Source organism: Osmerus mordax, chromosome 23, assembly GCF_038355195.1.
Source record: "Osmerus mordax isolate fOsmMor3 chromosome 23, fOsmMor3.pri, whole genome shotgun sequence".
In the NCBI taxonomy this organism is placed as follows: Eukaryota; Metazoa; Chordata; class Actinopteri; order Osmeriformes; family Osmeridae; genus Osmerus; species Osmerus mordax.
The window spans coordinates 5,791,891-5,818,322 of record NC_090072.1 but is presented as its reverse complement, the minus strand read 5'-3'; the positions used below and the strand labels follow the sequence as shown (position 1 = coordinate 5,818,322).

At 47.0% G+C, this 26,432-nt stretch overlaps 2 protein-coding genes across 2 annotated transcripts in view; one reads left to right on the top strand and one right to left on the bottom strand.

Moving 5' to 3' along the window:
- Positions 1–17,098, top strand: part of pde5ab (phosphodiesterase 5A, cGMP-specific, b) — a gene marked incomplete at its 5' end in the record, with an annotated part of 30,224 nt that extends 13,126 nt beyond the window's left edge. The window contains 18 exon segments of the mRNA XM_067261536.1: positions 154–221; positions 5,235–5,343; positions 5,447–5,531; positions 6,673–6,761; positions 6,763–6,849; positions 7,938–7,997; positions 10,504–10,590; positions 10,592–10,612; positions 10,614–10,652; positions 11,608–11,733; positions 12,344–12,438; positions 12,596–12,683; positions 13,448–13,548; positions 14,136–14,213; positions 14,472–14,535; positions 16,299–16,373; positions 16,672–16,755; positions 16,937–17,098. Of these exon segments, the coding sequence (XP_067117637.1) occupies positions 154–221; positions 5,235–5,343; positions 5,447–5,531; positions 6,673–6,761; positions 6,763–6,849; positions 7,938–7,997; positions 10,504–10,590; positions 10,592–10,612; positions 10,614–10,652; positions 11,608–11,733; positions 12,344–12,438; positions 12,596–12,683; positions 13,448–13,548; positions 14,136–14,213; positions 14,472–14,535; positions 16,299–16,373; positions 16,672–16,755; positions 16,937–17,050 (1,470 nt within the window).
- Positions 17,099–19,327: 2,229 nt separating this feature from the next.
- On the bottom strand, positions 19,328–21,648 carry mad2l1 (MAD2 mitotic arrest deficient-like 1 (yeast)). The gene is made up of 5 exons (XM_067261669.1): positions 21,515–21,648; positions 21,070–21,216; positions 20,723–20,843; positions 20,254–20,357; positions 19,328–20,063 (listed from the first exon to the last, which is right to left on the bottom strand). Exons 1-5 carry the CDS (start codon positions 21,576–21,578, stop codon positions 19,891–19,893), a joined length of 609 nt encoding a protein of 202 aa, XP_067117770.1. The 5' UTR covers positions 21,579–21,648; the 3' UTR covers positions 19,328–19,890.
- Positions 21,649–26,432: the final 4,784 nt, after the last annotated feature.

Sequence of the window (26,432 nt, the reverse complement as noted above, 5' to 3'; positions counted from 1 at the left end):
GTGGCTCGACGCCACGGTAAGTGCAGGGTTAGTGTGTGTTGTCATCGGAGCCTAATGGCATTAAGCTAGCTCCACTAGCCCCTGCATGTCTCCACCCCGCTCAATGACGGCTGCCATAACCTAAATAAATAACCACGTGTAACTCTGTTTCAGAACTCCTTCTCCAGCGTGTTTCACATGGAATACGATGAACTGGGAGAAGCCTTCGACGTCCCCAAACGGTAAGGGGATAACCTTCTACTGAAACCAAAACCGTGTAGTTCTAGGTTCCACAGGTGACGGTTGGCCAATGTTTCGGTTATGTCTGTCAAAGGAATGTGTCGTGAGAAGGAGTGCTATGTTCTGAAAACGTGACGCGTTGACACATCTGTGACACATGCACATTCAGAGATAAACAGACAGACAGATCAAAAGACAGACAGACGGGACAAATAGGCAGGTACACAGACAGACAGACAGACAGACAGACAGACTACTATCAAACTTCTTCCATCCTGAGTTTTGTCTGTGGCTGAGCCTGGCTTGTTCAAAGCTCCTTCGGGGCTCCCTCTCCAGACACACAGCTGGTATCTCAACCATCTGATCACAGAGCTGCAATATAACCTTACTCCTATTTGCGTCAGTCTTGGCCTCCAGCTAACCATCTCTCTCCAAGGCCTCGTTTGAGCGGGCCCTCAATCACAGCCCGTTAGGAGCAGCTATCAGGATGGAAGGTTGTTTTCGGAGGTGGATCTAACGAGCCAATTGCACGCAAACGCCTCTCTGTTGTGTTTGGTACGGAGGCCAAGCAGGACTTACAGCACGACAGCAGGATTAGCTAAATGTAGGATAGATATATTTCAGGACTCTCCACTTGCCTCTGTGTGTGTGTGTGTTGTGTGTGTGTGTGTGTGTGTGTGTGTGTGACTCACCTCGCTTGAATAAATACAAAATGCCATCTATTACCTGTCTCATTGGGCTTGATGTAGGTAAGACAGGCTCTTTCTCCCTGGAAGAGAATGCCAATGAAAGCACCAGTTCATCTTGGTGTCAGCCACCGTTGGCTGTAGGTAGAGCTAGTGGGATTGGGCTGAACAGAACTGGCTCGGACCCCCACTGTGATGATCTATCGCACGCTCTGGACGGCTTGGCTTGTGGTTTATCAATCGCCATCGCAAGGTCCTGGGTAATTAATGCTGTACGTGCACAACCACAAGTTGTGCTCATTTTAGGTGTTTTTTCGTGGAAAGAAAGTACAAGGAGAGATCATTTTCAAAATTTCTGGTGGGATATTTTGGGGGATGGAGTGGGGAATTTTGTTAAATCAAAGGTCAAACAAGCAAGGGGAGCAGGAAGCAGGGGAGGAGGCAGTGAAGGAGGCAGGGAAGAAGGCAGGGAAGGAAAGGAAATGAGGCAATGTGAAAATAAGGAGAATGGAGGAGAATGATGACAAATATAAGAATAGAAGAGTCTGAAAGAGGGGAACCAATGATTGAGAAGAAGGCTTCTACAGTTTTTCTCAATTGCTAAGACACTTTTCTTGAATGTGTACTGTGTTTTCTCCAAACTCTAAACACACATCTTCATACTTACACTGTTTTGGCCAAAACCCTTGACTTTTGACCCAAAATCAAACACTGTAGTCAAAACCATATTATCTGTCGTATAAACCTAACTTTGCATTCAAAATACACACAAAGCCCTCAATAAATGCAACCTTCTGAATACCCTTTAGACACTGCTGGGAGGAATTGAAAACACTATTATAAAAAGGTTTCAAGAACCATTGACTATAACGTGTCCCTGAATTTTAGATATGTTCCACCTCATGAGTTTTGACATGATGTAAATCATAAAACTCACAATTACTGCAATTGTCCTTCTTACAGACTGTTTATTTTCTATTATACAGCAATTGCATTTTGAGCTCTTGTTATTGTAGTAGTCACAGTATACAAATAGTAGTACTGATTAGTCAACCAACACAAATGTATTGCTGTAAATTGTAATTTGGGGAACAAAGGCTAAGAAAACAAGGAAATAAACAATCATCATAGGGATTTCTGTCATAGTGTGGCATGGATCTCATTTGAGATTGTTGTTCTTCTTCCTCTTCCTCTGCCTCTTCCTCTCCCTTGTCCATCTCCTCTCATTTGGACAATTCTTCCTTTTCTTCTGATATTTTCATCCATGATTTCAAAGTACAGATGAGCTTACCTTTGTATTCATTCCAAACCCCTGATTGATTGTTGAGTATATTTGCTTGTTAGTGCTTACACATGGATAATTGGTTTGGTAAGGGTGTTTGGATTGCGCTGTTTTGGGTTTACTTATCAAATGGCAGTGTTTTCTGAATGACATAATGGTGATAATTGTGTCTTAAAGTAAGAGGTGTGTTTAGACTTTTGCAAAAAAGTGTGAATGAACCTGAGAAATGTGTCTTTCTGCTGGGATTTGGCAAAATGGTTTTGTGGGGATGCTTACACATACCAATTTTGTGTGTTAGCAATCGAGAAAAACTGTAAGAAAGGAGGTGATGAATGGGTGAAATGCGTTCTCGTCTTCTCCCCGAAAAAAATGAAAGAGGTCTTACGTAAATATTATTTTGGTGCGAGAATTCGCTGCAGTTCAATTCAATCTTTTGAGAGAGAGAGAGAGAGAGAGTGAAACAAACCAGATGTTGTTGCTTTTCCCCCAGTTGTTGTCTCATTCTTTTACATTCTGGCTCGTCCCGGCCAGCCTGCTCTCCCTGTGTTTACATGTGGTAATGGCCCAAATAGGGCTGTTCTGTGTATATAGAGACTCTCTGGGTGAAGCACAGTCATTTGTAGCTATCGTAGAGCCCTGCCAAATGGGCTGGCTAACAGCAGGATGTTAACGTTGACTTTATGAACCCTTTTGTAAGGGTGACATTAACCTCAGGCAGCAGTTCCCAGGATGACACACCGAGTCACTGTGAAACAGCCCGTTCGGCCATCTTGTAAACTGGACCGATAAGGGGACGGCTGTTTATTTGGTTTCCGCATGCGGTCCTGCGAACGTGCTGTGGTTTTATGTTATTTCCGGTGTTTTCCAATCTTTTTTGATTGGAGTGATTTTTGGATTGCATCTGTTGTCACCCTCTGGTCTACAATATGTTTCTTTTATAGATTCTAATGCATATGGACAGCAAGTACACGTGAACTTGTTCAGAACACACTGTGATAAATAACCTTCAAACCTAAACAACCAATGGTTATGTCTCTCTCTCTCTATCTCTCTCTGAGAACATATTTGTTCCTTCCTCTTCACTGTGTTGCTGTGTCTCTACTGGAATGTTGGAGTCGAGCCAGACTCCTGCCTCTGCTGTTGACCTTTGACCCTGCTTACACACACACACACACGCAACACACACACACAACAAGGACACCATGCAAATAGAGGCCCTCATCCAAACACACGTGTCCACACATGCAGAAAACAGATCACCATATTTACTGGTTGTAAGCAGTAGGGCTCAGTCATACCACATGCAAATACACAAACAACAACTGACATTCTGCGCACGCACACTTACAAACCGTCAGTTAAAACATTATGGCTTCAGTGACACTGAAAACTAAACACACTCACTTCGCCTCCAATTACAATTCTCTTTTGTAAAATCAACTCCACGCTTACTTTCTCTCCCTCGCAAACCTCTGGGTAGCCCTGAAATGGTCAAACATCATGGTCAGATATGTTAAAGCAGAGCGGCTTCGAACCGCGTGTTCATTTTGTGAGCTACTCATTTTCTGTGTTTTCTGGCACCAGTGGAGGTTATAAAATAGCATCATTAGGCACTGACAGACCTGTTTGACAGGCAGAGGGATTTCAGTCAGGCATTTAGTAAGGCAGTCAAGATGTACCCAGGTAGGAGTTGGAGATTGGCTCCGGGCCTTTCTCCTCCATCCAGACCTCCTCCAGACCTCGCTCTCGTCCAGATGTTTGGGCGTGCAGACCAAGCCAGAGGACGGCTCTGGAAACCAGGGCAGCCATGTCGACGGATCCGTTTGTGATAGGACACAATACAAGACATGACAGTGCGTGTGATAGGACACAATACAAGACATGACAGTGCGTGTGATAGGACACAATACAAGACATGACAGTGCGTGTGATAGGACACAATACAAGACATGACAGTGCGTGTGATAGGACACAATACAAGACATGACAGTGCGTGTGATAGGACACAATACAAGACATGACAGTGCGTGTGATAGGACACAATACAAGACATGACAGTGCGTGTGATAGGACACAATACAAGACATGACAGTGCGTGTGATAGGACACAATACAAGACATGACAGTGCGTGTGATAGGACACAATACAAGACATGACAGTGCGTGTGATAGGACACAATACAAGACATGACAGTGCGTGTGATAGGACACAATACAAGACATGACAGTGCGTGTGATAGGACACAATACAAGACATGACAGTGCGTGTGATAGGACACAATACAAGACATGACAGTGCGTGTGATAGGACACAATACAAGACATGACAGTGCGTGTGATAGGACACAATACAAGACATGACAGTGCGTGTGATAGGACACAATACAAGACATGACAGTGCGTGTGATAGGACACAATACAAGACATGACAGTGCGTGTGATAGGACACAATACAAGACATGACAGTGCGTGTGATAGGACACAATACAAGACATGACAGTGCGTGTGAAGTGGGACACAATACAAGACATGACAGTGCGTGTGATAGGACACAATACAAGACATGACAGTGCGTGTGATAGGACACAATACAAGACATGACAGTGCGTGTGATAGGACACAATACAAGACATGACAGTGCGTGTGATAGGACACAATACAAGACATGACAGTGCGTGTGAGATTAGGACACAATACAAAGACATGACAGTGCGTGTGATAGGACACAATACAAGATATGACAGTGCGTGTGATAGGTTCCAACTCAACACAGCCCGTCCATACGTAACAACAAAGCACTATGTAGCTCACCAGACGGGAAACCAGACGTTGTGATAAAGTCCGATACGATAAACATGTAATACGATACATACAGTACATACGATACGATCTGATGAGACGTGATCGAGTAAAACGGAACACAATGCAAAAGAGCAAAGTGTTTTGTTCAGGTCGGTGTGTTGTAAATGTTGTCAATGCCACGGCTTTCACATCGGTCGAAATGAGAACTCCGTTGTGTGTCCTGCTCCCTGTCCTGTGGTGTCTAGGGACTGTGACGTCAGTCAGATCAACTACATGTACGCTCAGTACGTCAAGAACACCATGGAGCCCCTCAACATCTCCGACGTCACCAAGGACCAACGCTTCCCCTGGACAGTACGTACACAGACACCGACTCAGGTGAAGAGTTAGTCGGCTGTTGTGTTTCTGCTGTGGCGTCCCTGATTGGGGTGTGTGTGTGTGTGTGGTCTTCGTGCAGAGCGAGAACCCAGACCACCCCAGCAACCGGATCAGGAGTCCTCCTCTGCACGCCCATCAGGAACGGAAGAAGGATAAAGTCATAGGTACCTCTCTCTCTTATATCTCTCTTTCTCTCTTTCTTATATATCTCCTCTCTCTCTTTCTCTCTTATATCTCTCTCTCTCTTCCCCTTCGGTCTATCCCTTCCTCCCCCATTTTTCTCCGGTTTCCCCTTTATTTATTTTTTCACTCCCTTGCATTTTTCCCGCCTCTCATTAGCGGTTCTTGTAGGCAACCAGATCAGAACTGGATTTGCGTCACTCCATCTTAAGAAGCAAGGGAGGGAGAAAGCACACAGGAAACTCGGTTCCCCGGTGATTTCATTATTTAAACAAGAATACCCGCAAATCCATCCTTAGGAGATTATGATGTAACGCCAGTTTTTCATTACAGTCGAACAGAGCCTGGTGTTGATGCTCAGACCGCATTACCCATGTCTCCTGAACACTGCTCATTAGCCAGCGACAGCAAGACTCCCCTCACTCACTCACTCCCTCCCTCCCAAATCCTTAGCGTTATCATAATTAGCCCACCGTGCTACCATTATCTGGCTGGTTGGACAGTAACGGCCAATGAAGCATCAAACAAAGCAGGTCTCCTCAGAGCTTCTGCTTCAAATCCTCAAGTGTGTCCGTCTGTCTGTCTGTCCCTCACCTTTCTCCCCCCCCCCCCCTCGAAGATCAAAACGCCGGCGCCGCTTCACGACGAGGCCTGCATTACAATAACGTCCTCGTTCTCTCACCTCCGGTTCCTCTGCATTAATTCAAGACACTTCCCTCGCTCTCTCCCCCCTCTCTCTCTCTCCCCCTCTCTCTATCTCTCTTTCTCTCCCTCTCCGTCTCTCTCTCTTTCTCTCTCAGGTTCACCGAAACACGTCATGTCTCGAGATTTTTATTAACATAAAGAAAAGTATTAAGGGGGAATAAATAACTATGTGTGTGTGTGCATATCGGTGTGTGTGTGTGCTGGTGATGACAGCAGTTCCTGTGCAGTTTTTTTTCGTCCGAGTGAGTGCCTGTGTGTGTGTGTGTGTGTGTGTGTGTGTGTGTGTGTGCATGTGTGTGTGTACACGTATGCATGCATTTTCCCCACAATCACCCTGAAGTTTCTACCCCCCTGTAATTTATCTATTGAAGATGTGTGTCAGACACTTTTACTTGTGTGTGTGTATGTGTGTGTGCACAGGTGTGTGTCAGCTAGTGAACAAGATGGACGAGGCGTCGGGTAGTTTGAGGAGCTTCAACAGGAACGAGGAGCAGTTCCTGGAGGCCTTCCGCCATCTTCTGCGGCCTGGGCATCCAGAACACTCAGATGTACGAGACCGTGGAGAGGGCCATGGCCAAGCAAGAGGTCACCCTGGAGGTCAGACACACACACAGACACACACACACGCCACAACCTCTTATACACGCTTATTTGCACACTTGATCTCTCTTTCTCACACACCGACACCTGGCCCCCCTAAGAACAACCAGTTGAGAGTACTTGAAGCGTGTTTGATTCCATGTTGAGTTGGCTCTGGTTGATGAAGTGTGCCATTGGCCCCAACTGGTGTGATTGACTCCCTTTAAGGGTGTCATGTCTGGGTGTCAAAATCCAACCCACCCAAAGTATCTGACGGTATTTACTACGAATTACTTTCTAGTATTAGACTCAGGTGTGGTGATTAGGCCTTCAGAGTAATCACTGATCTAACGTCATCAGGGTGGGCTCAGCAAGGCTGCCATGGGAGAGCTTCACTAATCCAGATACTTAAGTATACAGTTAGTATGCTTTAGAGAGTTTTATGCGGAATCTGTGACTTTGAGAAGCTTCTATCCACAGTTGGAATGTTTTCGTGAGGGGAATATGAAGATCAGTTGCGAATGACTATGATTAGTAGACTAGAGAGGACGGGAGATCATTTCTGACATTTTCCTTTGAGTGTACGGACATCAAAGTAGAAAAGTCTGTAAAAGCCCCTTTGAGGCTTAAGACACACACACACACACACCACAGCCTCTCTCCCACTTTCTTATGGAAAGTGGGCCCCAGGACACATCCTCTGCAGCCTCTACCTGACTGCTCTATTCTGGAGCTGTCCCCCTCAGAGCTGCTTACTGACGGAACCTTTCCAACACAGCTGACGCTGACGCCAGCCTGCTTCCAGAGAGTCTCCTCCTCTCTCTCTCTCCATCTCTCTCTCTCTCTCTCTCTCCTCTCTCTCTCTTTCTTTATTTCTCTCTCTCTCTTTCCCTCTCTCTCCAATCATCAGTCTGCCCATCGTCAGGAGATTGTGAAAATGTTTGTGTATGACCCTGCCCACCCCTAGCTGTCTGTCAAAAAGAAAAAGGCTCAAGAAGGATGTTCAGGAATAGAGATGTGAATTGTTTGGCCCACAGAGGAATTGTACTGACACCTTTGTGTGTGTTGCATGTGTGTGCGTGTTGCGTGTGTGTGTGTGTTCCCAGGTTCTCTCGTACCACGCGTCCGCAGCAGAGGAAGAGACGCGGGCGCTCCAGGTAACCGCGGTAAATTACAATTTATTAATTTAACAACACACCCCCGCACACACACACACACCAATACACACACCAATACACACACCAATACACACACCAATACACACAACAATGCACACACCAATACACACAACAATGCACACACCAATACACACACAAATACACCACACCAATACACACTGCACACAACACAACCAGTGTCCTCCTTCAGGGTGTATGGAAGGGCAGTGTGTGGCGGAACGTAACAAGATCCTTCTTTGCTTACTCGGCACGTTAAGACAACCATCTGAAACACAATATTGCTGACATTCTCACACACGGATAACACACACAAAAACACACACAACCACACACACAACCACACACTCATACATGAAAGCCTACTAGAAAATGAGCTAGGAAGGAAATAGCTAACCATTTCCAGGAAGGATGTATTTTTATCCAAAAAAGAGGGTTAAAATCAGCCGAGGGCAGATTAAAAGGTTTCGTGGTCGCCGTTAGGAGGCCTGAGGTGTGCCAGTATTGATGGTGGCTAATTTACAGGATTCTAACTCTCCAATGTCACTTAGTTTTACCTGAGGCTATTCAGCTGTGGGATTGTTAGCATGGGAGACTAGCTGCTTGTTAGCATGGGAGAATAGCTGCTTGTTAGCATGGGAGACTAGCTGCTTGTTAGCATGGGAGACTAGCTGCTTGTTAGCATGGGAGACGGCTGCTTGTTAGCATGGGAAACTAGCTGCTTGTTAGCATGGGAGACGAGCTGCTTGTTAGCATGGTAGACGAGCTGCTTGCGCCTCTGCTAAAGGTATTGAGTAGGAGGGTCCATTGTGATTTAATAGCTGTCCAATCACATCACTCATCCGCCGCACTCGGTCCAATCATACAGGAGAAAGGATGTCATCTGGGGATTTTTCCTCAATCAATATCCTTCCTCCTACCACAAACCAGTGGCCTTCATAGGACATTGTCTCCCAACCTGGAACATTGCAAAATGGCACCAACCCACCAGAGTCCTCCACACATCTTTAACACAATTACACCCCCACCACCCCCCTCTCTCTCCGCGCGCCCTACCCAATCACATCACCGTGACCTTCTCCACAGATCAGAATCCCACTCCCCCGTCTCAGAGAATAGGGGGGCTCTTAGGAAGGAACCTAATAACGGCCCCCCCAGGGGCAGCGCACACACACTTTAACACACACACTCACACACACACATACACACACTAACTAGGGCAGTGTCGTTTTTAGGACAGGTCCCTCCTCCCCTGAGCAGAACTGTGGCCAAGCTCTGAGAGAGAAGTCGATGAGCCTGCACTTTCACATGATCTACAGCGTGAACATGCACTTGTTCAAGTGGAGGGATTCATACACCGACAAAAACTTGATAACAGTAGATACTCTGTTGGTATAGACAGTGTCTCACCTATCTCTCTCTCTCTCTCTGAGTGAGCTGTTTAGCTGACTCTGCTTTTGCTGGAAACAACAACTAAGGGGGGATGTCGAGAGAGGGGAGAGAGGGGAGAGAGGGGGAGAGAGGGGAGAGGGGAGAGAGAGGGGAGAGGGGGAGAGAGAGAGAGAGAGAGAGAGAGAGAGAGAGAGAGAGAGAGAGAGAGAGAGAGAGAGAGAGAGAGAGAGGAGAGAGAGAGAGAGAGAGAGAGAGAGAGAGAGAGAGAGAGAGAGAGAGAGAGAGAGAGAGAGAGAGAGAGAGAGAGAGAGAGAGAGAGAGAGAGAGAGAGAGAGAGAGAGAGAGAGAGAGAGAGAGGAGAGAGAGAGACTAAATGTAAATGACTAAATGTAAATGACTAAATGTAAATGACTAAATGTAAATGACTAAATGTAAAATGTAAATGAGAGAGAGAGAGTCAGATAATGGAGGATGACAGGGGGGACAGAAATGGAGAAGGAAAGAGAGAGAGAGATACACAACCAAAAGAGGAAGTCATAAAAGAGGGAGAGATGAAATGATACAGACAGCAGCATATGAAGACGACAAGAGCGAGAGAGAGAGAGAGAGAGGAGAGAGCGAGAGAGAGAGAGACAGAGAGAGAGAAAGGGGGGGGGGGGTGAGAGACAGAGACAGAGAGACAGAGATCCTGTGTGCATTAGTAGTCGCCTGTCTGCTCCCAGTAGAAGTGCTGTCAGTTTCAGGGGAGGCCAGCGGATCACAGATAGATGCTCCTCCTATGGGCTCCTGACTGCTGATCGCAGCTCATTGATTATTTATGCCTGCCAGAGATCCTGGCCCTTCTGGGAGTGTGTGTATATGTGTGTGTGTGTGTGCATATTGTGCTATGTTAGTGTGTGTGTGTGTGTGTGTGTTTGCTTGCATATGCATACATATGAGTGTGTGCCTATGCATACTATAAAAAATTGTGTGCGGGTATGTGTGTGTGTGTCTGTATGTTTTTGCTTGCATGAGCGAGTGTGCATAATGCGTGTTAGTGTGTGCGCGTGTGTGTGTGTACAGCGTCTCACCCCCCCCCTCCTCTCTCTCTCTCGTGTGTGTGAAGGCAGCCACTGTTCCGTCTGCCCAGTCGCTTCACCTCACAGACTTCAGCTTCAGCGACTTTGACCTGTCCGACACGGAGACCACCCAGGGCCACTATCCGCATGTTCGTGGGACCTGAACCTGGTCCAGAACTTCCAGATGAAGTACAAGGTAGGTGGTGTGTTTGTGTGTGTGCGGGTTTTATTGATGTGTGTGTGTGTGTGTGTGTGTGGGGGGGGGGGTGCATACAAACACAGATCAGAAGGCCATGCCACCTCGAGTCAGATCCACACACACACATACACACACAACATCAAGTCACCCCCCCCATCCCCGACCCCTACCCTGGCGCCAGCGTCAACACCTCTGTCGCTCACCCCGGTCTCCTTCTGAAGAGGTCCTTTTATGGTGCGGCTGCCCTCCGCAGTGCCCGCGTACAGGCCTCGTTAAAATGTGCCTTTGATTGGTAGACAGGGCCCAATGCTGTCGCTGCTTATTTTATCTCCTGAGAGAGTGACAGCTGATTGGCTGGACAACCCCAGTACATTCATAACAACCATGTCAACCGTCTGTCAAACAGACATCGTTGACATGCTTGATGATACTGCTCAGTTCACTGTAGATTGACCGTCAAGCTGCACCATATGGAATTGGCATTCAAGAATATACACACTGGATATATATTTATTAAGTTGAATTGGGTACAAACATTCATCATGACCATAGGCTAGTAATGCTGTTGTTGATGCAGAATGGCAGCAATTTTTACTTCTTGGCATAGGAACCGTCATGTTTTCATCTGCAGATGTGTTTATGGCTGTGTAGACTGGGTGCTTAGATAAAACAGTTGCGGTTGATTTGATTAAAGTAGCATAATGATGTTTCTTATGCTGCTAATTAGATTGGGAAAAAGGACAGGTTTCATTAAAGTCTAGCACTTGAAGATGCACAGACACAATTTACATTGAAAGAATCCCTTTGTTTCTCCCTCCCTCTCTCTTTCCCTTTCTCCCTCTCTCTACCTTTGTTGCTCTCCATCCCTCTCTTCCACCTCTCTCCTCCACTCCCCCTTCTATCCTCCCTCCTCCTCTCTCTTCCTCCTTCCCTCTCCCCTCCACTCCTCCAGAGCTTGTGCCAGTGGATCCTGAGTGTCAAGAAGAACTACAGGAAGAATGTGGCCTATCACAACTGGAGACATGCCTTTAACACCTCCCAGTGCATGTTTGCTGTACTCAAATCTGGACGCTTACAGGTCAGTGGCAGCCAATCAACAGCCATCCAGCGGTGGGTCAAGCAGGCCCTGTGACCAGACTAAAACTAAACAAAACCCAGTTCCACTCTCCTGGAAGCTTCCCTCAGAGAAGCAGCTCATGTCTGAGTCAGGGGAGCGAATGTTCGCCTGGTGTTGCTAAGAAATGACTCGTCGTTTTACTGACTGCTCACTCAGGCAATGCTAGCTAAGTGCTCAACAGCTCTCTGTGTAATGAGTCGATAACTGTGTGTGCGTGTGCGTGTGTGTGTGTGTGTGTGTGTGTTTGTTGGTATGAGTGTGTGTGTGTGTGTGAGTGTGTGAGTGCGTGTGTGTGTGTGTGTGTGTTTGGAGGGTTGCCATGTGAGTGTGTTTGCACAAGTATTTGTGTCTCGCTCAGTGTAATTATGGCTGGTGATAAACACCTGTGTGTGTGAGAGAAAGAGAGAAAGAGAGAAAGGGAAACAGAGCTGGAGAGAAAGAATAGAGGGTAAACAGAGTTGTGGTGATATTTACTGTGATTCCCCTGTCATAGACAACCACAGATGACTCATGTTCTCTCTTCTCTCTGTCTCCATCCCTCCATCCCTCCATCCCTCCGTCCGCCTGTCAGAGTAATCTGAATGAGCTGGAGATCCTTGCCCTGATGATCGCCACCCTGAGTCACGACCTGGATCACAGAGGAGTCAACAACTCCTACATCCAGAGGTGTGTGTGTGTGTGTGTATATATACATTTAATACAATTATATTGCGTGCCAAAAACATTTTTCACGGGTCAAACAAATGTGTGTTGGGTGTGTGTGTGTGTCTTGTGCATGTGCATGTGTGTGTGTGTGTTGGGTGTGTGTCTGTGTCTGCAACAGGAGTGACCACCCCTTGGCCCAGCTCTACTGTCACTCCACCATGGAGCACCACCACTTTGACCAGTGCCTCATGATCCTCAACAGCCCCGTAAGAAAACACACACGCACACACACGACACCTGTCCTGTGAAACCAATGTTGACCTTTTGAAACAAATAAGATTCATGAAACCATAGAAAGAACACACACACATATATAACTGCAGGCTAGAAAGACATATCACAGACACAAACCCACTACATATCGCTTGTTTCCAGTAATCTTCCAGAATGTTCTGGTGCCATGAAACCTACTCTATAACAGACTCCACTCCATCTCTCACTAGCTCACATCCACTCAGAAGCATTACTTAGGCCTAGGTCGTCTGTGTCATTTATTCCACACGCATGCACACACACACACACACATATACACAAACATACACACATGGACACACACGTGTAGGTATACCCACACACTAACACAGGATTTATGTGCATTTGCACACATTCATGCAAGCGCCCACGCACTCCAGCACTTCAGCACATCTCCCTAAGTCGCAGATCTCTTCCTGGTACTCTAAGTGTTTACGGAGCTCGTGTTGTCATGGTAACCTCACGGTGGTCTTCCCGTCTGGTCGTCATCGTCGGGGTGTCAGTCTGTTGGCTCGAGCTCTCTCCCGTAGGCTCTTCCATCTACCTTCACCTCTCTCTCTCTTTCTCTCTCTCTCTCTCTCTCTCTCTTTCTCTCTCTCTCTCTGCCCCTCTTTCTCCCCACCATCTCTGTCTCCTTCTTTCCCTCCTTTTTCAACCTTCTCACCGTCTCTCTCTCTCTCCTTCCCTCTCTGGATCTCTCTCTCTCTCTGTCCACCAGGGGAACCAGATCCTGAGCAGTCTGTCTCTGGAGGAGTACAGGACCACTCTGAAGATGATCGAGAGGGCTATTCTGGCCACCGACCTGGCGCTCTACATGAAGTAGGTGGCCCCTGTCACCTCCAGCTGGGCCTGGGGGGGAGAGGTGTGTGTGTGTGTGTGTGTGTGTGTGTGTGTGTGTGTGTGTGTGTGTGTGTGTGTGTGTGTGTGTGTGTGTGTGTGTGTGTGTGTGTGTGTGTGTGTGTGTGTGTGTGTGTGTGTGTGTGTGTGTGTGTGTGTGTGGAAGAGAGAGAGCGAGAGAGAGCGAGAGAGAGTGACAGAGAGAGAGAGAGAGCCCTTTGCTCTGAAAACCCAAAGTCTAGATTAATAACACTCTGAAATTGAGTAGATGTCATGTTATTCAACTCAACTCAGTGATGATATTGTTTGATTGACAAAGTGCCTCAAATGCCAATTAGATGTATTTCTATAACATAATTGTAGTTTTCCCTTTGGATTGATCTCTCTCCATCTCACACCTTCACTCATCTCACCCCCGGCCACTCTATCTGGGTAGTAGGTGTTTGTCTAGACTGTAGGTGGGGTGAGAGAGGAAGACAGTGAGAGGGGACAAGGGAGAGAGGGAGATGGGGGGGGGGGAGAGGGTGACATGCAGGAGGTTAACTGCTTGTCTGTCTCTCTCGTTTCAGGAGGAGAGGAGAGTTCTTTGACTTGACCAAGAACAGCCAGTTTGTGTGGGAGGACGACTACCACAGAGACCTCCTGAGGTGACCACTTGAGACTCCAGAGCGGCAACTTCATCTCTGTACCAGTCGCTGTACTCACTGCACTTTAATACCTGTACAGAACTTGAATATCAGTCCACGAGGTTGTAATTCGTTTCGAAAAGTAGACTCAGAAATAGATGTCGATATGGAAAACGATCACAAATTCACCATCAGTGGTCCTGCTGCATTGGACAGGAACCGAGCCAGGTGTTTAGTCATGCGTGGTCACAGCTCGTGTTGACCTACCGCCCCCTGCAGGTCGATGCTGATGACTGCGTGTGACATCTCGGCCATCACCAAGCCGTGGCCGGTACAGAAGAGGGTACGATCCCCGTCCTTCTCGCTTTCTTTCTTTCTTTCTCGACCTGTCGCTCTCTCCGTCTTCTTCCATTCTCTCTCAGTTCATCCACTTTGAAGTGTCTTTTCCCCCTCCCTCGCTCCCGGCCCTTTAATGTACTCTTCTTCTCTAATGTCTCTTTCTTCCGGGCCTTACCTCCAGCACCTCCCACCATCTCTGAAGGCCTCCTTTCTTAGCCTGAACCTCATTGGGGACGCAACGGAGGTTTGTGTGTGTGTGTGTGTGTCGGAGAGGCGCTCATTAAGGAGAGACTCGATATACACAGCTGTGGCCCTGTCTAGGTGATCTCAAGTTCCCTGTCTTGAAACGACCAAGGAGGAACACGCACACACGCACACAAGCCCCTCCATCACCGTGTATTGTATTGTCTCTGTGTCTCAAGTTCCCTGACTACACACATCTCCTCTCCAAAACACACAGTCAGGCTGCAGCATTGCAGTCCTGACATTTCCTTATGGGAGAGGATGGTGCCTGAGTCAAGCTGTGTACGGAAACCTGCCTGCTTCTGCTCCTCCATCTCTGCATCCCTCCTTCCCTCCATCCTCAGACGACCCCCCGCCCCCCCCCCCCCCCCCCCCCCCGCAGTGCTGTGGTCTTGATTACACAGCTCCAATCAGTCTGCAGATGGCTGCCTTACCCAAACACACTCACTCAGTCACAGACAGACACACATCCACACACACAGACACGCACACTGATTGGGCGCCCCAGGTCTAGTCAGATCTCGTTTTACTCTCTGTAAACAGACTGGGTCCATCAACTCGGTTGGTTGATGTTCGTTTTGGCCTATGCTTTCCTTTTCTTTCTCTCCATCTCTCTCTCTCTCTTTCTCTCTCACAATGGCAAGCTGAGTGGGTTTGCAGGGTATCACATGATATTAGTAGAGGAGTGAGAATTTCAGTCCACAGGTTGAGTGGAGTCGAAGTCTTCTATTCGTCTTTTATTTAGCATCTCTCTTTCTTTCTCTCTCTCTATCTCTCCCTGCTCATATCACATTCGTAGAACATTCACATGACCTAAAAATCCATCAATAATTCAAGAATCTTGCACGAGGAGTTGGAGATCATTTGAAATATTCAGAGCTGCAATCACATACTAGAAATGTAATACACACAACAACATTACATTTACATTTATGCATTTAGCAGACGCTTTTATCCAAAGCGACTTCCAAGAGAGAGTTTTACAAAAGTGCATAGGTCACTGATCATAACAACGAGATAGCCCCAAACATTGCGGGTAGCCAAAACATGAAGCATACATTGTGAAAACCAAATAAGTCCCAAAGGGAAGAACAATAAGAGCATGTAGTTAGACAAGTTACAATTAAACAGCAAGAACCTCAAAAGTGCAAGAGTGTACCTGTGGAAAAAAGTAAGCAACAATAATATATTTCACAGCGAGTACAATCATTTTAAGACAGTAACAACAAACCAACAAAAGAAACAAGTCTCTCAATAAGAGACATTGTGATCCTGGAGGAAACAAACATCATGTCCAGCCAATTATTCCTAACAACAACAAAAATATTTCTACATACACATTCTCAGTGTGAATGTCACTTTTCATTTGAGTTCTTCTAATTGAATTCATTCTTTCATACATGGATCTATGATTGGCTATCAAGAGTACTACTGGTATTCCTTTGAATATGACAAAGCAGTTTTTAAAGGATTTGAATTGGCTTGTTTACAGCATCGATCTTGTTCTCTCTCATCCCCCTCCAGATCGCAGAGCTGGTGGCTACAGAGTTCTTTGAGCAGGGGGACAAGGAGAGACAGGAGCTCAACATTGAGCCCATAGTGAGTCATTTGCTGTTTCCAAACCCCTTCTCTTCACACATAGGCTCCACACACACACACGCCCAATGAGGATAGGGGTTATTCAGCCACACGTCCAATCAGGCTGCGGGTTATTCTGCCCCTGGGGCTTCAAGATGTTGATTGTCAGATCCCGTCCCCACTTCCCCTCTGCTTGGCAGACAGAGATGTTTCTCAGACTGTGTGCTGACATAAACGAGAGGAAGCGGTGGATTGAACTCGATGTATTTCTTTGTGTGAAGTCAGCGGTTCCCTAACTTCTCTTGGCTTCTGCTCTCAGGATCTGATGAACAGAGAGAAGAGAGACAAGATTCCCAGCATGCAGGTGTCGTTCATCGACGCCATCTGCACTCAGCTGTATGAGGTGAGGAGGCACGCGGGCCGCGGCTGAAGAGACCCGCACGACGGCCTCCTCTTTCTCCATGTTCCCCATCCTGACATCCTGGGTAGTAGCTCTGTCATTAACGTGAGGTTTGACTCATCCGCTTTTCTCTCTGCTTTCCATCCATCCATCCTCTCTCTGTCTGTATCTCTCTCTCTCTCAGACCCTGGCAGGTATGTCAGAGCCATGTTCTCCACTGCTTGAGGGCTGTCAGAAAAACAGGCAGCATTGGAAGTGTTTGGCTGAACAGGGGGAGAAAGACAACGGAGGAGAGTGAACCTGGCGCCCCCCTCTACACGGCCCCCCTCTACACGGCCCCCCTCTACACGGTTCCCTCTACACGGCCCCCCCTACACAGCCCCCCCTACACGGCCCCCCCTACACGGCCCCTCCTACACGGTTCCCTCTACACGGCCCCCTCTACACGGTTCCCTTTACACGGCCCCCTTTACACGGCCCCCTCTACATGGTTCCCTCTACACGGCCCCCTCTACACGGTTTCCCCTACACGGCCCCTCCTACACGGGTCCCTCTACACGGCCCCCTCTACACGGCCCCCTTTACACAGCCCCCCCTACACGGCCCCCTCTACACAGCCCCCTGTACACAGTCCCCCTCTACACGGCCCCCTCTACACGCCCCTCCATACCCCCCACCCACCACAACCCCCCCCCCCCCCCCCCCAGAGACAATATAAACAGAAACACTCAGCTATATTTATGACCATAGCCTTTTGTTTCCTTTATCAAACGTACATTGTTTTTTTCTTGCACAAAGTTGACTTCCCACTAGGTAGGCCCTCGCAGCCGACTCTGGGGAAGGGAAGCACACTGAATGGTGTGGATGTTAGAGTGTGTGTGGCGCCCTCTGGAGTGAGATAGCGCCCTAGGGAATAACTTTACATCCAACAATATGGATTCTAACATATTAACCACACTCCACTTAGCATAACAGGAAGCTTAGTTGTAAATTGGGTAAAAAAAAAAAAAAAAAAAACTTTGAAAGAATTGCTCACAGTACATGCTCATTATACACAGGTTTTGAGAAAGAACATTAATCTTTTGTAACATTTTTCACTTGTTGTCTTAACTATTGCATATTTATTTGTGTTTTATATATTTATTAGAATTTCTATACTGTAAGGTCAGTTTCGTGTCAAGAGCACACAAGTCTTTATGGGGAAAGTAGTTTTATTACCAAATGATCATATCTAAGCTTTTAAACATCTTTACTAGATATCACCCTTTTAGACGTTCATAAATGTACTGTGTCGACTTATATATAATTTTTGCAAAATGTAAAGGAGCCAAAGACTAGGCCTGTGTTTTTAAAAAACAGATAGGGTCTAGAAGATTCCACTGCCTTCCTGCAATATCACAATAGGACCAACTAACCCAGACCAGAAACAACCAGTTGGTACAGTAACCCCCCCCCCCCTTCTGATAATGGACTAGTCCAACAGATGGCCATATTTCCAAACTCCCCTTTTTTTCTACAAGCATGCTGAATGTGTGAGGAACTGGCTGTTTGATGTCTTGAAATAGAATTAGGCGAAGTGCCCTCGCAACAAAAACCCAAATTCAATTAGCTCTGACCTAAATATACACACATAATATAAAACACTGGAAAATGAGAACATGATTTGACAATGGAATTTACACAACCCTCTCGGAATTCCAGTTGACAAACCAAAACCGTCTTAATCAATTAGCCAACATTATTTCAACATCTATCAAGTGTCTCTGCGTGCATAGACCACTATTCACAATACATACAGGCTTGTTTAGACTCATCCTAACTTCAGCACTTTTTTATTTGTAGAGGTACGTTTTCAGTTGCCCCAATTGATACTGTGGTTGAAATGTTGTACTCTTAACAGTCTCCTAAACTGTATACGTGTTCCTGTGTCTGAATTTGCGCTTAAACCTCTTAACCTCTTTGGTCTCTGATTGGGTAGAACAGGGAACGTGTTGTTTTCCCCCCCCACCAATGGCAGACATTGTGTGTTGCATGTGTAGAAAGAGGGCATTGCACCAACCAATCCCAAATCAAGCCTTAGATCCTGAACAATACCCTACACATATGTGGAGAACCTAAAAGATTGGATTGGTTTCCGCAAATTGGTATTAGTCCTTGTGACGCCCTCTGATTGGAGTGGCTTGTCCGCATGTGCTTAGGGTGTAGGGTGTAGGGCTTCCACCGGGAGCTCACCCGTGTGCTAGTTGTGTAACAGCAAGGGGTAGCAGCCTTGGTTAGTATTGGACGCTGGGGTCATGTGATATGGTAAAGGTTTGAGTGTGAGGAAACAGAGTGGTTCTGTGGACTCTGAGAACACTGTGAGACAAGTGAATGGTATCTCCCATTAAAGGCTGCTTCTTTTCTATGTGCTGTTTCCTGTGCCAACTTTAGCCCTTTTTCATTTGTGTTCTATAAACATGTCACATTGTGGTGCAAACTCACTGCACGTAAAAGTGGGTCAAATACCACTTAATTTTACATGGAAAAATGTCTTTTTTTAACCTGTGGTCAAAAGAACCAACATCTGAAATTGTGATCAAAAGAGCCATTTATTTGTCGTTTTAGCAGGAATCTAAAACAACACATACTTGTCAACTCACATGACGCAAGACAGACAAAAAGAAAACACATTGGAAGAGAAAAAGAAAATAATTTCAAATGGATCAGTCCCCATTTTAACAGGCGACATTTACATCAATGCAGAGAACCGGGGTGCCTAAACAGCCCCAGTAGCATCAGGACCATCAGTAAAAACAACAGCAGACACACATGAAACTGCACAGGTAGAAAAACAGGACAGTGTAAAAAATCATTCAGGTTGCATTTGATTTAGCAGTGCTGCACTATAGCTTTTGCTCCACAAACTGCTAGCATCCTAATACCAGGGGCTGCATACTGAATACAACAGACCCCCAAGAAGGGCGTTGTTGCATATATATATCCACCATTGTACCATGTGACTTCAGGAAACAGGCCAGACTGAAGGGTAAAAGCTACCATCGTTTCTCTACCCACAGCATGCAACGGTGACAGACGAGGAACTATATCCAGAAGTCCTATGGGTGTGGGTTGGATCTCCAGAGGTCTTGTGGGTGTGGGCTAGGCTGAGTCGGTCCTCTTGTAGGCCACCATGCTGCTGACTTTGTGGATGGAGGTGGTGAAGGAGCGCAAGCGCACCTCCTCCGATTGGTCGATGATCTGCGGACCCGACTCCTCCCACTTCTCGGGCACCTCCAGGTCCTTGTCGGTGTACACCAGCAGGTCGAAAGCACCTGGACGTGGGCGAAGGTTCGCCAGGGGTTAGTTTGCCAGGCATAAGGGGTCACGTGGAGGGGTACGTGGTCAAACTACAATAGAAACTACATGATATATACTGATGAAACCATGCAGCTCCTGGAAACATACTGTTTCAATGCTTTGGGTTAAAAGTCTGAGAAGGGGATGTGTGTGTGACAGACTTACATGCCGTCTCCAGCAGAGGCAGGAAGGTGACCGTGGCGGTGACCTGTCGGATGACCGAGCGGATCTCATCCTGGATCACCTTAATAGACTTCTCCCTGGGGGCGCTAAGAGGACATTTGGTTCACTTTTTGTAAATAATCATATCATTGTTGTCATCCATTTACATTTAGTCATTTAGCAGACGCTCTTATCCAGAGCGACTTACAGTAAGTACAGGGACATTCCCCCGAGGCAAGTAGGGTGAAGTGCCTTGCCCAAGGACACATCGTCAATTGGCACGTCCGGGAATCAAACTGGCAACCTTCAGATTACAAGCCCGATTCCCTAACCGCTCAGCCACCTGACTCCCACTGTCACCCCCCCCAAGGTCTCCAGGAATGTGCAGGAACAAAAAATGAAGGCTATCTCTGTGGTATTGGTGCGTGTGTTCCGTAGGCGTCTACCCTACCACTAGGGAACAGTGTCCTACCTGCTTTGTTTGACCGTCTTGTCACACTCAATGTCAAACTGCCATCTCTCCAACACTTCGTTGGTCTCCAGACAGGTGATCACCAACACCAGCTTCTGTACGGTGCAGTCAAAGAGCCACTCTGAAATGCACAAAAAATATACTGTCGCCATTGACCTGAGTTGTGAAATGTACCATCGTGAACAGTAAAAAGCGACACCTCATTTTACTAGCTAGTGAAAAGTCACGTCTTCGGTGTGAAATCTCACACATTACGTGTAAATAATATCCATGTCTGTTTTCACACATGCAAACTCTAGACAATGGCTTTATTTACACGATAATTTCCTGCTTGCATGTGTTAATACCTTTGAGCTGAGCTACTACTTTAGTCAGGTAGTTATTCAGGTTGGTGTCCGTGGTGAGTTGCAGGCTCATGTCATACTGGGTGACTCGACTGAACGTCTCCGGGGGATAGATGCCACGCTGGTACAAAATACTGTTGATTCCGAATGCTGTCAGAAACAAACCAGATCGTTAAAACACAATGCAAGGTGATGGAGTCGTATGGTGTTCGCAATCGAATCGTGCACGTTATACGAACACAACTTTGTAAAGGCAGCGACGTGGCCTGTAAAATAGTTAGAAGTTAGCAAGATAGCCATACCAGGCCCACGATTATAATGTTGCCACCAGTTTTCGCTAAGTTAGCCTAGCTAGCTCCGCTGGCTAGTCGCTCAACACATTTTCACTCCGGAGTAAGATTAATCTAAAGTAACCTCTAAAAGATACAAATTAAGGTCAAATGCTTACAAAAAAATTCGGCCACAAGCTCAGCGCTCCCCTTTAGTGTAATTCCCTTTAGTGTACTCGTCATTTTTCTAGTTTTTTTGTTTGTTTAGTCTTTAATGTGGGTCTTGGTTGTTTTTAAGCGTCGTCTTTTCTACCCGCCGCTCAGTTTGAAATCTGCGAGCTTTTAGATCAACTTCCTGTGACGTCGTGTGGCGCTTTTTGATTACGTCATATTCAAAAGTGATAGATATTCGACACTAGGGGGAGTACTAACATAGAACTTGACAAGAAGTGAAAGTTCTTCGATACTCTTTGGTACTAATAATTGTCTGGACAAGTACTGCCAAGCAACCAGAGTGCCAAGGAACGCTGTGAAGAATTTCAAGGTCAAGATGAACGTTAGAACACGTGTTTGGTATGACAGGACCTCTTGTAATTCATCAACACTTTCCCACCAGTTAGCTCATGAATGGAATGCTTAAGTATAATCTTGTTCTTGGACTTCCCATGTGCTTAAATTCTTCTAAAGACTGTGAACGGTAAAAAGAAACTGACGTCGTAACCGATTTCACTATTCCCAATAACTATAACCATGAATATATGATGGACTAGTGGTGTTGTATCATGCATTGGCAATAGTGATGTTTAACATTATGGCACTTTAGATATTTGTTGTTTCAGATTTGTAAAGTTTGGATTGTGATACTCCACAAATGTCAAGGATATAAAATAAATGGATGGTGTCCCACCAGCTATTTACACAATACTGTGTTTGAGACAAGTCCAAATCCCGTGAGGAACCAACCGGTGTCAGATTGAAATCTAGTGGCTCCACAGTTTTCATGTGAGGATGACAGTATTACATTTCACGAGGGAGACTGTGGTTGCTGGACCAAAAATCCTGGCGGGAAGCCTGGAAGATAGAGAGAAAGAGAGCATTAAGACATCCTTTCAACAGAAACATTCAGGAACTCTTTTTAGATTGTTCTCATTTGGTAACGTACAGACCCCACACTTCTTTCAAAAAACGTACATTTCGAAGACCCGAAACGTTCCACACGACACATTCTCACACCATCGCACGTACATTTACACTACGCTACTCCGTCTGAGTAAGGAAGACCAACTTGTTAAAACATTGACTGTGTGCTCGCACCAAAATGTGTGAAACAACACTAACAACTGTTACCTGCCAGGGAAAGCGAGAGACTAGCAAGCCGACCGTGTTCCGTCGGCGTGCTCTGTGATGAAGTGTTTCTAGCACATTCCCATCAGGCTGGGGAAGTCAGGCTGGGCAGCCAGACCTGGAGGGGAGGTCGTAGCCGTGGTGATAGACGTGTGTACTGGATCTGCTGGACCCTGGCTTGAGTTCCTTCGGCGGCTCATAAGCAACAGCTGGAGGGTCAGTGCATGGACATGAAATGATGCATGGCCCACACACACACACCTACACACTCTCATGCGCACAACTGTAAAGACGCATACACACAGACGCATTCAGATAGCTGATGGCGTACTCAAATGCACACATGTATACACACACTCACAGCCTTTTTACAGGATGTTTATATTCGCCCTGTGGCTGCATGTGTTTCACAGTGTGTGCGTCAGGTTTATTATGGTAATAGCACACGACCAAGGGTCATTAAGTCAACGTGACGCTCAGTATATCCTGGTTTTCATCAAAGAAGCTCTCCAAGCACGAGATTTGGATCGTTTCTTTTTGCGTAAAGGAGAAGAACTTACAACGTTTCCCTCGTAAAGACTGATAATCTTTACAGCGTAGAAAAACAACCCTTTATTGGTAAAAGATTGTTAAGTAAAGTATGCTATAAAGTCTATCGGCCCCAAAACGTATTTAATGAACACGGCATTGTCTAAGCGCATGCATGCCTACACACATACACACAACCACAATCCTTTGTCTCCTTAAGAGGGAACCTGATCTCGTCTCCCCTGTCCACCGTCCGTCCCCCACTGTGTCCCCCCCCCCTCCCCCCAGAAACCTGATCTCTCATCTTGGTTCCAGACTCCTCCGTGGCCACGTTGTGTCTCGACCCTGCCTTTCCTGTCCCGCTCGAGTGTGGCTGTCTTTGGGACCCAGGGACTCTGCAGGCAGCTGGTTGTAGGTCAGTAAGAGTAATCGACTCCCACTGAGTTGCAAGGACTGTGGCTTTGTCTGCAAAGCTCAGGGATTCTAGAATAGATGAGGCGACAGCTAGTAGAACCTGTGGAACCATAATGTTTAAGCACCTAAAATGGGATTTGGTGCCTCAAACATCTAGCAAGGCTACTTGAACTAAAATAAGCTTTTTGTATTTCTTCATTTCTCTATTTTCATGCCCCTCCTCCCTTTCATCTCTCATCATCCATTTGGGATAGTCCTCATCACCGGAACCTTCCACCCAAGTCTAAGAGCATTTCCCATGTCGTCGTCATGATTGTACTATCCCACAGCTTCCAGAGAGGAGGAAACCACTCCAATTGTTTTAAGGTTAGATCAATGAGGGTTTTCAACCCTCGTAAACGGCACGGATGGAGGAGGGGGGGGGGCTTTGGGGGAGGAGGGGGGGGGCCTTGGGGGAGGGGGGGAGGAAGCGGTGATTCAGCAATGGAGCTCTCTCCTGTTGATCTATCTGTCCCACCCTTCCATCCCCCTCCACACTGACGCAACCACCAACACGCACACATAAACATACACCAAACACACAGCTGGTTGTGTTTAGCTGTACTCAGAGATGCGTCCTAGCTGTGCCCCTTGTTTTGGCTTTGCAAAACAGAAACTTTGGTGCAAAATGATGAGGTGTTCAGTTAATGACAAGCCTCAAACACCCGCTGTGGGCGATACTGGTTAAGAATGAAGTCATGCTGTTTGGAGACACTGCAGATATGGGTGGGTGAACCACACTCCCCGCAAGCGTACTTGCCAAATTACATGCTGGCTTTTTTATTTTTCTATTCTCATGTATTCAAGTTTTATGGATACTCACTTACTCGCAGGACTTACTCTGATGAAGATTCAGATTAACGAGCTGAATCGAGGTCTGCTGTTGACCTAACCAAGGCCCCTCAAACCTGCATGTGGTCTGATAGAGTACTGTATGTGCATGCATTATACAGTGTGTATTTACATGCATTATACAGTGTGTGTTTACATGCATTATACAGTGGCTTTCTGGGTCATGTCTGATTCCTGTCTGAAACCCACGTCCGCAGATCCATCCCACCCAGAGGCCCAGAAACCCCACACACACACTCACACACACACACACACACACTCACACACACTCACTCACACACACACACTCACACACACTCACACACACACGCATGCCCACAGCCGTGTTAGTGTCACCGTGGCTCACCATGGCAGTGTTGTGTGTCCGACGAGAGAAGGACTCCGCTGCCTCTAAAAAAGCCTCTTTTCAACAGGGGCTTATGTATGGTGAAAGAGAGTCAGTGTGTCGCTGGGAAACAGAGCTCATTCATCTAGTGTCAGACCAGCCGAGGCAGCGACCGGCTGATTACAGCCCCGAGTCCACCTAACTCCATACACCTCCACCTGGACCAGCATGCACTGGGGCCAACTAAAAATAGAGCCAGAGGCCCACAGTGGGCTCTCTTTGTGTGAGGTTGGGATCTTGTTAAAATGCAGAGGGACATAATTACCCCGAAGGCCCCTTCTCTGACCCTCTCCCAGCCACGCGACTCTGCAGAGAGAGGCGGGGGTGGGGGGGTGGGAAGGAGGGAGAGGGTGAGGGGGACTGGTTTATTTGTTTTGCTCTGCTTTTGGGCTGTCTCTCTCCATGTCGCTCCCCCTCTCTTTCTCTCTCTGGTCCTCTGTTTTCACTCATCAATCAATTAAGATTGTCTTGGTGTGTCTCGGATTTAGTATCCCCACCCGCACACACTTTGATTCCAGATCCTTCACAATATCGTTCACCGTTTTCTCCATTTCCATCAATCACCCCCTTTAAACACGTCCTCCTCTCTCTCTCTCTCCTCTCCCTCCTCTCTGCCCACTCAGCGTGTCCTCTATGAGCTTGGGGCGGCAGACCTTGTTATGGTGTCAAACACAACAGGGTCTCTGTCCGGGGAAGGAGAGAAGGGGAGAGGGAGGGCAGGTGGAGGGCTGATGTCTCTCTGGAGAGCAGGCAGGTCCAAGGGCACCACGGCTCCTGGTACCCACTGCTAACATCCACAGAAGCCATATCCCCAGAATGGGAGTGACATGCCGGTTTTTCCATTTTAACAGCACCCTTCCCATCACCCGCAGAGAGGAAAGCATGATGTTTACTCTGGCTTCACCGAGGGCTGTCAGAATGACATGACCTGCGAATGAACAGAGAGAGAGAGAGAGAGAGAGAGAGAGAGAGAGAGAGAGAGAGAGAGAGAGAAATGATATTTGGACTGAAATGCTCACTACTCTGCCAATATCATATGATACGATGTATAGACTAGCATTCATAGCACCCAACTGATCAGCCGGGAGAGAGCGAGAGAGAGAGATGGAGAGCGTGATGGAATCGCTGTAACTGCTGTAGTTGACAGACATCTGTCCTGTGGTATGTTTGACCTTCGACCTATGTGAGGCGAAGCAGGAAGTGCGCCCGGGTCAGCAGTGCTGAGTGACATTTGAAAACACACCCGAGAATGTGTTAAGGTCCTCAAACTCCCAGACAGGAAGAGAGAGAAAGAAGCTGACAAAAAGGAGAGAGGAGAGGAACAAGGAACTATCAAACGCAATAAAAAAACCTCGGACTCAGCTCGTTGACCCAGGGCTCCGCACCGCGCCCGTAAACGGGACATCCGATGACAACCTTTTACGGCGCCGCGCGTGTCACAGCTGAGCTGCGGTTGACAGCGGCGTCGCAGAGACCCCGGCTCTGCAGGAGCGCTTCAGATTTACGACGTGGTAACAGCGTGTACACACACCACC